The 12319-nt window shown below is 43.8% G+C and overlaps 1 protein-coding gene across 3 annotated transcripts in view; it reads left to right on the forward strand.

Moving 5' to 3' along the window:
• The first annotated feature begins 1353 nt into the window (after positions 1–1353).
• LOC118386273 (TSC22 domain family protein 1-like) overlaps positions 1354–12319 on the forward strand; it is a 96581-nt gene continuing 85615 nt past the window's right edge. For 2 of the 3 annotated variants that reach the window (XR_004826178.2, XR_004826177.2), the window contains exon 1: positions 1354–4731. Coding sequence is in view for 1 of the 3 variants with exons in the window: in XM_035773889.2 (XP_035629782.1) it covers positions 2090–4731 (2642 nt within the window). In the remaining 2 variants the exon portion in view is untranslated. The remainder of the gene's footprint in view (positions 4732–12319) is intronic. The other variant, XM_035773889.2, reaches the window with a different exon arrangement.

Below are 12319 nucleotides of genomic sequence, written 5' to 3' on the forward strand. Positions count from 1 at the left end.
CCCAGCATTGGCCAGGGAAGGCTGTCATTGTAAATAAGAATTCATTCTTAACTGACTTGCCTAGTTAAATAAAGGTTACATTTAAAAAAAAAATATATATATATATATATAAGAAAACAAGAGATGGTTACAAGTGTGAGTCTCATCACGGACAAATTTAGCATTTTAGCTAATTAGCAACTTTTCTATTACTTATTACTTTTTTGCGACGTTGCAACTACATGTTAGCGAACCTTAACCCTTTTAGCTAACCCTTCCCCTAACCTTAACCCTTTAACCCAGGGGTGGGGAATTCCAGTCCTTGAGGGCCTGATTGGTGTCACAGTTTTGCCCCAGCCCCAGCTAACACACCGGACTCCAATAATCACCTAATCATCTTCAGTTTAGAATGCAATTTGATTAATCAGCTGTGTTTGCTAGGGATGGAGAAAAAGTGTGACACCAATCAGGCCCCCGAGGACTGGAGTTGCCCACCTCTGCTTTAACCTATCTCCTAAACTTAACTCTAACCTTAAACCTCACCCCTAGCCTAGCTAACGTTAGCAATCTAGCTAGAATTCGTAACATATGATACGTTTTCAAAATTTGTAACATAGTACTTTTGCAAATTTGTAATATATTATACGTAATGTGTGATGGACATCCACAAATTAATACATACAATACAAAACGTAACAGATCATACTAAATAGTATTTCACGGATTTAGGTACAGAATAATACGAAATGCTCTGAGACCAGGTTGCAGCCCTGCATGTAGAATAATCCTCAATGCAGTGAACACATGTGTCTGGTAGCTCCATTTTGTCTGCAGAATAGTCCAGTACCTCTCTGCATGCCTTTTGTTTCACAGTAAAAACACAACTGATCTTGTTGTTTGTTGTTCAGACCAAAACATTTCCTTTTGGTCAGACATTAAAGGGAAAACAGAAGTCTGTGGCCCTACGATAACTGCATAACTATACATGGCTGATGGAACACATATATACTTTGAGTGAGTGCTCACCTCATGTTGACTCTTGTCTACTGTTCATGAAAATAATGTGATTGGCATGATGACACGGATAATAACACATTTCCCTATCCATCTCTTAAGCCTATTTGAAACTATGTTAACCACATAAAATGTATGCAGTAAAGTTGCCCAAGGATAATGGGAATATTCTGCAAGAGTCATTTAGTTCCATCGTCTGTGTCCATCGGTATTTTCCGGAACATGATCTCCTCTAGGTCTTCTGAAGCTAGTTTTTGCGAGTTGCCTGTCTGTCTCCCCCCTGTTCGCCCCCCACCCTCTTATCCCCAGACTGCTTTATGTCTGGCTAGTCTGGGCGTCATTGAGCATGCGCGGTCGCCATGTTAGCAAGTTCTCTCCTCCCCCTCCGGTCTCGTCACACTCCGACAGCTCGAGTCACAGTGCAAGAAGGCGGACTGGCTGTAGATGGCTCTTGGAACAGGGAGTGATACAGCAAACATTGGACTATAACAAAGACTTGTCTGAATGGATTAAACTGTTTTGCGAGACATTTAAGTGGATATATTCTCCTAAGGATAACCTTGTATCGGTGAAGGATTGCTTGTTTATTTATTTTTTGCTTCTGAGAAATTAAATAATGCGACTCTCCACAGTGTGTGGATAGTGATGGAGCGAGCTAACGTTACACTTCTATCTCAGCTCTCGCTTTGGATGTGTACTGCATACTCTCTTTGTGTTGTTATAGCTATTTATTTTAGATAGCTACCTATTGAGATAAGATATTAAACGACGAAATGCTGGCTTGTGTGTGAGAATATACGCGTATGTGACTGGATAACAAGCCCATCAGCTGACGTTAGCCAACTAGCTTGTTAGCATTTCTGCCAATCGACTGTCAAACGCGAGCATTCTCCGTCACGAGAGGGGACTTTTATATACCCATAAAAGCTAAATAATCGAACCTTGTATTTAATACGGATTTATTTATTGTCAGATGATATTATATTGTTAAATATCAGTCTTTTGACCTAATCTTTGTCAAAACGGCGGCCCCAAAACATTGTAACTTTAGACGAGACTATCAGAGTCTAGCCTCTACCCCCTGGAATCTTTCAAAATGCACCATCCTGATTCTGCAGGAGACTCTGGCAGCGTCAGAAAGATGGCGCACCCGGCGAATTTTCCTAGAAGGGTTAGTAACATTAACACTGGCGCCGGGAGTGGCCCCATGTCAACACCAGCTAGTTCGGCTGTTAGTAACAGCCACGTCCCCGCTGAAGACTACCAATCCCCCCTCCTGATGCAGTCTCAACCCCTTGTTGGATCATCCTCCCCCGGGCCTCCGCACCCTCCCCACAGCCTGAACCTGCACTCCCAGCCACAGTCCCAGGCTCTGTCCTCTGGGTCACAGGTGAAGAAGAAAAGTGGCTTCCAGATCACTAGCGTGACCCCAGCCCAGATCTCTGTGAGCACCAACAACAGCATAGCAGAAGACACCGAGAGCTATGATGATCTGGATGAGTCTCATACGGAGGATCTTTCCTCTTCAGAGATCCTGGATGTCTCCCTCTCTAAGGCCAACGACATGGCTGGAGGTGAGAGGAGTTCCTCGGAGGAGACACTGAATAACTTCCATGAGGCGGTCACACCCGGGGCAGTCTCCCCCAACCAGCCCCCCCACTCCTTAATCCAGGGACCCCAGCACGGCGGGATGGTTAACGGGAATGTGCACCACCACCATCATCATCACCACTACCACCATCAGCAGGGGCAACATAATCATCCTCACCAGGCCCTGGCTCAGCCTCCTTCCTCAGCCCCCCACTCAACCCCCATGTCTGGAGGAGTTGGTGGTGGCTCAAAGATGCCTTCTGCCATGGGGGTCCTTCTGGAAAATGTTTCAGTGGGTTCTGCCAGTGTTGCTGCTCAGCCTGTAGCAGTTGTCCCTCTCCCTAGAATGCATGGCTCTACTGCTGGTGCTACCATTAGCATAGCTAATCCCCTGACCAGCAATATTAGTATTGTGGATATGTACATCTCTTCCAATGTGCCTGTGATGGGGGGTGTTAGCACCAGCGCTAGCAGCAGTGGTGGTGGCTTCCCCCCCAGTGTGATGAGTAGCAGTGGTGGGGTTGGAGGTTTGATGGGGAGTGGCTTTGGCAACACCAACCCCAATATCAATTTGATACAAAATCAAAGCTCTGGAACTGTGAACTCGAGCATCACTATGAATTCTGCTGCTGCCACTGCCTCTGTGGTGTTGGGGCCCTCCAGTGGCACCCAGGGTGGAGGAGCTGCCATGCCCCAGCCAGGAAAGAGCTCTGGCATGGCTTCGGCCTCAGTTCCCTCCTCCCAGCCAGCCCCAACCCTAGCTCCTGCCACCACCAGCTCCCGTTTCAGAGTGGTCAAGCTTGACTCCAGCTCGGAGCCTTTTAAAAAGGGCAGATGGACATGTACTGAGTACTATGACAAGGAGACCCCAGGTTCAGCCCCTGCCCCCTCTTACTCTGAAGTTTCTCTTCCTAGTGGATGGGGTGTGGAGAGCATGCGACCGTGCGGGCCTGAGATTGTGACAGGGGGGTCGGAGAGAGAGGGCATCAGTGGGAGTTCAGTCAACAGCATAGTCAGCACACTGAGTCACTACACAGACAACGTTGGCAGTGGAGAGGCCGGAGGCACCCCATTACTCCAGTCTCAGTCTCACTACCAGGACTACTCCAACCCCCCTAAGGCCTTCCAGACCTCCCACCCCAGCCTCCCCATGGGGGTGTCCCAGCCTCACCTGCTGACCACTGTGGCTCCCTCAGTCCCCGCCAGTGCTCATCAGCCTGCCACAATCAACATGGCTGGCCTCAAGACCACCCTAGGCCACCCTACCACTCCCATGCCCCAACAGCCGCTCACCTACGCCCAGGCAGCCTCTATCCCAGCCTCAGCGCAGGGACTAGTGGGGGTGCATCAGCAGCAGATGAGCTATGCTCTTCCCCAGCAGCCTTCTGTCCCTTCCCATGCAGCCCCAGTGCACAGGCTGAGCCAGGTTGGAGGTATGCATCCAGACTACCCTCATCCCCAGGCAGGCCTACCCCAACCTGTTCTCCCACAGGCCCTGCCTGGACCCGGGCAGATGGGAGTCCCGCAGCAGCAGGTGGTTGGCTCCATGCTCCAACCCCAGGGTCTTCTCCAACAGCAGCCCCAGCAGACCTCTCTCCAGGCCTCTGCGGCAGGAACGGGGCTAATGCCTCAGATGGGCCCAGGAGTGCCCGGGTTTGGGCAGCAGCCACAAGGACACTCTCTCCCCCTGGACCACCAACATCAACAACAGCAGCAATCACTCCCGGGCCAAGCCCAAGGACTTGCCACCCAGCTTCCTGTCCCCCCTAACCAGGGCTGCCGAGCCTCCATTGTGCCTCATTCTAACCCCCAGAACGACCCCCAGCCCCAGAACAGCAGTGGACTGGCCCAATCTCAACTCCAGTCCCAGCCACCCAGGGTCAGCATGCCCCAGGCTGTGGCTGCCCAGGCCAGCACCCTGTATGCCAGCCTGCCCTCCTTCACCACCACCCAGCTGGAGGATGCCCAGCGCCTGCTCTTCCAGCACCAGTCTGCCTTGCTGGCACAGGCCCTGCCCAAGCTGGCTGGGGAGGGTGGCTCTGAGATAGGCACAGGGCTGGGGACTGAAAGTAACCCTGCCGCCACCGCGGTCAGTGCCTTAACCGCTTCTGCCGGACTCTTCAAAGCTGTGGACGGAGACGATGATGGGTGAGTCCCAAATCTAAGCCATTATAGGTTTTTGATCAATTGATTGCTTGATTTGATTTTGGGGTATAGAACAATATTTCTTAAACATATCCACTAATCCACTACAGTAGTAGGCCTGCTGATACAGACAATATAACTAAAGAGATGGTCCCATGTTTTCTCATTTATCCGCAGCAAACAGTTTGTTCCCTAATGTTGTTTCTGATGTGCTGAATGGCATTCAGACCATGAAATGTTTAGTCAGTGTTGGCCTTAAAACACAGTGTTCTGAACATGACGTTGCATTGTAGCAGTGAATGCACTTTTTAGGGAGGAATCGGGGGAACCATGGTACTACAAATTATGTATATATACACTAGATGACTGATCGGGGGCGCTGTGTTGAAGCCACGTGCCTCCATTTTGGCACTCCCCTGCCGTTTGTAAAAAAAACATATAAAAAAAAGACAAATGCGCAATTGTCTACTTTAGTTTTTGCCACATGTATTCTATTTCAGACACCTTAATACATTCTTTAAAATGATATAATGTGAGCCAAACATCAAATAAAACACACAGAAATATACAATATAATTTTCCTTAAAGGTTTTTTTTTGTTACTGTCCCCAATACAACAACAAATACTTAAATACATGTAATTTTGTCCTTTAAATGTTGAACTGAAATACTGTAGAATTCCATTCATTCCTACTGGGGAGTGTCAATATGGCTGACCGGTGGTTTCAAAGCCTCTCAATGGCATTGACAATCCAGGGTTAAAATACAGTACTTTCGGAAAGTATTCAGACCCCTTGACTTTTCCCATTTTTTTTTTTTACGTTACAGCCTTATTCTAAAATTGATTAAATTAATCAAATGAAAATGATATTACATTTACATAAGTATTCAGAGCCTTTACTTAATACTTTGAAGCACCTTTGGAAGCGATTACAGCCTCGACTTCTTGGTAATGATGCTACAAGCTTGGCACACCTGTATTTGGGGAGTTTCTCCCATTCCTCTCTGCAGATCTTCCTAAGCTCTGTCAGGTTGGATGGGGAGTGTTGCTGCACAGCTATTTTCAGGTCTCTGGCTGGGCCATTCAAGGACATTGAGACTTGTCCCGAAGCCCCTCCTGTGTTGTCTTGGCTGTGTGCTTAGGGTTGTTGTCCTGTTGAAGGTTAACCTTCACCCAGTCTGAGATCCTGAGTGCTCTGGAGAAGGTTTTCATCAAGGATCTCTGTACTTTGCGCCGCTCATCTTTCCCTCGATCCGGACGAGTCTCCCAGTCCCTGCCACTGAAAAACATCCCCACAGCCTGATGCTGCCACCACCACAATGCTTCACCATAGGGATGGTGCCAGATTTTCTCCAGGTGTGATGTTTGGCATTGTCTTGGTTTCATCAGTCCAGAGAATCTTGTCCATTGGGTGCCTTTTGGCAAACTCCAAGCGGGCTGTCATATGCCTTTTTACTGAGAAATGGCTTCTGTCTGGCCGGTCTACCATAATGGCCTGAATGGTGGAGTGCTGCAGAGATGGTTGGCGGCCAGCTCTAGGAAAAGTCTTGGTGGTTCCAAACTTCTTCCATTTAAGAACGATGGATGCTACTGTGTTCTTGGGGACCTTCAATGCTGCAGACACTTTTTTTGGTACCCTTCCCCAGATCCGTGCCTGGACACAATCCTGTCTTGGAGCTCTGAGGACAATTCCTTTCGACTCCATGCCTTGGTTTTTGCTCTGACATGCACTGTCAACTGGGGGACCTTATATAAACTGCTGTGTGCCTTTCCAAATAATGTCCAATCAATTTAATTTACCAAAGGTGGACTCCAAGTTGTAGAAACATCTCAAGGAAGATCAATGGAAACGGGATGCACCTGAGCTCAATTTTGATTCTCAGCAAAGGGTCTGAATACTTATGTAAAGTTATTTGTTTTTTTATCTTTAATAAATGTGCCAACTTTTCTTAACCTGTTTTCGCTTTCTCATTATGGGGTATTGTGTGTAGTTTGAGGGAAAAAAATGTTTTTAATACATTTCAGAATAAGGCTGTAACATAACAAAGTGGAATAAGTCAAGGGGTCTGAATACTTTCTGAATGCACTTTACATCATTGGGTACTTCCTAATGGAATGGCGCAACCTGCTGATTGTCTGGTTGCTGGGACTTGTGCTGTGGTGGTTGAGCTAGTTTGGATTGGGGGAATCCAGGTCGCCACGGCAGCACCATGTGTGGGTGAATGGGATGCCAGACTGCTGGTGAGATGGTAGACAAAACAGTGTGTGTGCGCACCCACTGTCTGAGAGAGCTGTATGCTAATCTGCCCCTCCTCCACCTTAGACACTAGACAGTGCAGTGCTCAGCTGGAGGTGACATTTTGACTACTTCAGACTGCAGTGACTGCATTTAGTGTGTGATATATATATTTACGCACACACACACACACACACACACTCAGTGCCCCAGTTGTCAGCTTTTGACAGATGTCGCACAGATCCATCCTTGTCTGCTGCACAGACCACTTTCTGCTACCACAATATTGTTTTCACCCTTTCCAATCAGTGCAGATGAGAGGAAACAAGGAGAGGCTGGATTGCCATACACACTCAGCACTTTGATGTCTTACTGCAGGGAAAAGGTGGTTTAGGGTTCATGAACATTTAATTGTAAATTATTTTTTTAAATTGGACCTTTATTTAACTAGGCAAGTCAGTTAAAACCTCTTGGACCTACCTATCCCGGATCCTGGAGAATTGTCATCAACTACACTAATTAGCATAGCGCAACGGTCAAAAAATATTACTAGAAAATATTCATATTCATGAAGCCACCAGTGAAATATAGTGAAACACAGCTTAGCCATTTGTTAATCACCCTGTCATCTCAGATTTTGAAATTATGCTTTACAGCCAAAGCAAGAAGAGCGTTTTGTGTAAGTTTATCGATAGCCTAGCATAGCATGTCCAGCTAGCAGCAGGAAGCTTGGTCACGAAAATCAGAAAAGCAATCAAATTAATAATTTACCTTTGAGCTTCGGATGTTTTCACTCACGAGACTCCCAGTTAGACAGCAAATGTTCCTTTTGTTCCATAAAGATTATTTTTATACCCAAAATACCTCAGTTTTTTGGTCACATTATGTTGAGAAATCCACCGGAAATAGCGGTCACGACAACGCCGAAAATGTTTCCAAATTGTATCCATAATATCGACAGAAACATGACAAATGTTTTTTATAATCAGTCCTCAAGGTGTTTTTCAAATATCTATTCGATAATATATCAACCGGGACAATTGGCTTTTCATTAGGAGCAAGAGGAAAAATGACTACCTGTCTTTTACGCAAAAATCACACTGAGAGCCCTCAGCTGGCCACTTACGCAATGTAGTCGTTTACGCTCATTCTTCAACATAAAGGTGTGAAACTACGTCAAAATGCTGTAGACACCTTAGGGAATACGTAGAAAAGGGAATCTGGTTGATATCCCTTTCAATGGCCAATAGGGGTGCATAGGAACACAATGGTTTCAAAACATGAGTCACTTCCTGATTGGATTTTTCTTAGGCTTTCGCCTGCAATATCAGTTCTGTTATACTCACAGACAATATTTTTACAGTTTTGGAAACTTTAGTGATTTCTATCCTAAGCTGTCAATTATATGCATATTCTAGCATCTGGTCCTGAGAAATAAGCCGTTTACTTTTGGAACATTATTTTTACAAAAATAAAAATAGTGCCCCCTAGCTTCAAGAGGTTTTAAGAACAAATTCTTATTTTCAATGACTGCCTAGGAACAGTGGGTTAACTGCCTGTTCAGGGGCAGAACGACAGATGTGTACCTTGTCAGCTCTGGGGTTTGTACTTGCAAGCTTCCGGTTACTTGTCCAACGCTCTAACCACTAGGCTACCCTGCCGCCCCAAAATGATCTGATACAAGCCATTTACTGATCTGATAGAGGTAGGATAATGCAGGTGGATGCAATACTGGGCGGAAACTTGCTACTTATGTTGTGTTAAATAATGTAATGTTAACTTGTTGATTTGAATGTAAAGCTTTACACACTAGCAGACAATCTTTCGTGCTTTATCTAGAAGACCATTGAATTGAATTTAACTGACCATTGGTCAGTGGCAGCGCTATGAGTGAGGGAAAGTAAATGGAATTTCACTCTTTAATACGTTTAGAAGTCCGTGTTTGAGATTAGTGCAGAATAATTTTTTTATGTGCTTTGCAGCTGAAATTTAACAGCTTTTAGGTTACCAACTTTCTTAAACTTTTTTTACTTTGTCTAGAGCCGGAGTTTAGGTGAAGGTTCTGGAATATGGTACCGCTGATCAGTTTAGAGCACACCAACTTTGTAGAGAAGTGTAGTGAACCAGGGTTTTGGACCAACAACAACTTTGTCTTAATCGTTTTGAGTATTCTACAGCCAGCTAGACGTGGTCATATGGAGGTCTTTGCTACTGTTAGAAACCCCTGGGCTGCTGCTCACCTTCCCAGCCGTAGCTATATTGGACCTGAGGGATGGCTACTCCTGTCACATGATGGTGTACTCTGAGGAATGTGTAATCTAGGAGGATAATGTGGATTATAGTCTTTAATAAACGCAGCATTTGAGCTCGCAGCCGAAATCCCTTTTCACAAATGAGCAGATTGTCTTGGTGAATTAGCCTCGTAACCAGCTGTTTACCTTCTTTAAATAATTAATAACTTTACATTAACTTGTATTGAGTTTAGCCTTAGTCACCTCAGGATAATCAAGGAGTTTTTGACAATAAATACAATTACATTTTCTGCAAATGGGGGTAGTATGGTCATTGATGTTGGTTAGATGTATAGGCCTAGTTTTTTTTCAGTACTTGACAGCTTGCTGTAACAGATGTCAGTAGGATGATGTTTGATAATGATGACTGGCTGTGTCAGTGACACGCCTAAACAGCCCAGGCAGCTCCACTGTCAGAGTTAATCAGCACAACCAACCAGCGCAGGCAGCGGGAAGGAATGAATGCTCACTCAGTGTAGGGTTGGGCCATGTCAAACTTTGTCCTATTGTGATTTAAGTACCCATAAAACATTCATATATGAAGGTATCGCCCTATATTGGCCAATATTTGTTTGGTTAAAAACGAAACAGAAAAAGACGTCTTAAAAGGACCGCTAGCACAAGCTCGCATGCTAAGGGCGGGACTAGAGAAATCATGACAAAATATATTTTGGAGCCAAATCTTTTTTATTTGCCTTCCTTCTTTTGGAGCTGTGGCACGAAAGAGGTGTGTGTCTGTGTGTGCCGACCTGCAAGTGACAGTCAAGAAGCCTAGCTGGCTGTGTGATGGGTTGTAAATCATCAAGGTCCCGGCTGCAGGCAAACAACTCTGATTTCCCCAGAACTGGATCATTTTTCATTGATTTGCATTTTTGCCTAATCTTCCTCTCTTATCAGGCCTTATTACCTAATTCTATATGTGGTAGGTAGGTTGTAGCCTATATTACTAATAGTAGGCTATGGAAATAGGCTGTGTAGAGTAGGCCTTTAATCAAATACTTTTTTTTGTCACATGCTTCGTAAAAAACGGGTGTAGACTAACAGTGAAATGCTTACTTAAGAGTTGAAAGTAAAGATTTTAAAAATAATAATTGAAATAGTGACACAAGGAATAAATACATAGTGAATAATGAATAGCAGAGTCGATATGCAGGAGTACGAGAATTGAGGTACCTATGCCTTCAGAAAGTATTCACACGCCTTTTTGCAAATGTATAAACATTGTTTTTGTCAAAATGGCATTGATGAGGATATAAAAAAAAAATCAATAACGTAATACCCCATAATGACTAATGTTTTTTAAATACATTTGCAAAAATGTATAAAAAAAGCAAAGACAGGTTCATTATGGGGTATTGTGTGTAGATTGCCGAGGCAATAATTTTCTTAAATCCATTTTAGAACAAGGCTGTAACGTAAAATGTGGAAAACGTCAAGGCTTCTGACCGCTTTACTTTTTCCACATTTTGTTTTTCTCAGAAATATATCCACAATACCCCATAATGACAACATGTTTTTAGATAATAAAAAAAACAACAAATAAGTATTCAGACCCTTTGCTATGAGACTCGAAATGTAACTCTGGTGCGTCCTGTTTCCATTGATCCTGTTTCCATTGATCATCTTTGAGATGTTTCTACAACTTAATTGGAGTCCACCTGTGGTAAGTTCAATTGATTGGACATTATTTGGAAAGGCACACACCTGTCTATATAAGGTTACACAGTTGAGGTTGACCGATTTATGATTTTTCAACACCGATACCGATTATTGGAGGACCAAAAAAGCCAATACTGATTTAAATCGTTCGATTTAAAAATAAATACAAAAAAATAATATATATATATTAATAATAATAAAAATATATATATATATATTTTTACATTTGTAATAATGACAATTACAACAATACTGAATTAACACTTATATTAACTTAATACATCAATAAAATCAATTTAGCCTCAAATAATGAAACAATTTGGTTTAAAAATGCAAAAACAAAGTGTTGGGGAAAAAAGTAAAAGTGTGCCATGTAAGAAAGCTAACGTTTAAGTTCCTTTTTCAAAACATGAGAACATATGAAAGCTGGTGGTTCCTTTTAACATGAGTCTTCAATATTCCCAGGTAAGAAGTTTTAGGTTGTAGTTATTCTAGGAATTATAGGACTATTTTCCTCTATACCATTTGTATTTAATTAACCTTTGACTATTGGATGTTCTTAAATGCACTTTAGTATTGCCAGTGTAACAGTATAGCTTCCGTCCCTATCCTCGCTCCTCCCTGGGCTCGAACCAGGAACACATCGACAACAGCCACCCTCAAAGCAGCGTTACCCATGCAGAGCAGAGGGAACAACCACTCCAAGTCTCGGAGCGAGTGACGTTTGAAACACCATTAGCTAGCCATTTCACTTCGGTTACACTAGCCTCATCACAGGGGTTTGATAGGCTTGAAGTCATAAACAGCGCAATGCTTGACGCACAACGAAGAGCTGCTGGCAAAACGCAAAGAAAGTGCTGGTTGAATGAATGTTTACGTGCCTGCTTCTGCCTACCACCGCTCAGTCAGATACTTAGATACTTGTATGCTTGTATGCTCAGTCAGATTATATGCAACGCAAGACACACTAGATAATATCTAGTAATATCATCAACCATGTGTAGTTAACTAGTGATTATGATTGATTGTTTTTATAAGATAAGTTTAATGCTAGCTAGCAACTTACCTTGGCTTTCTGCATTCGCGTAATAGGCAGTCTCCTTGTGGAGTGCAACGAGAGGGGGGCAGGTCATTATAGCGTTGGACTAGTTAACTGTAAGGTTGCAAGATTGGCTCCCCCGAGCTGACAAGGTGAAAATCTGTCGTTCTACCCCTGAACGAGACAGTTAACCCACTGTTCTTAGGCCGTCATTGAAAATAAGAATGTGTTTTTAACTGACTTGCCAAGTTAAATAAAGGTGTTAAAAAAACACGTAAAAAATGGCCAAATCGGTGCCCAAAAATACAGATTTCCGATTGTTATGAAAACTTGAAATCGGCCCTAACTAATCGGCCATTCCGATT

The sequence above is a fragment of the Oncorhynchus keta genome, chromosome 7 (assembly GCF_023373465.1).
Source record: "Oncorhynchus keta strain PuntledgeMale-10-30-2019 chromosome 7, Oket_V2, whole genome shotgun sequence".
Taxonomy (NCBI): Eukaryota; Metazoa; Chordata; class Actinopteri; order Salmoniformes; family Salmonidae; genus Oncorhynchus; species Oncorhynchus keta.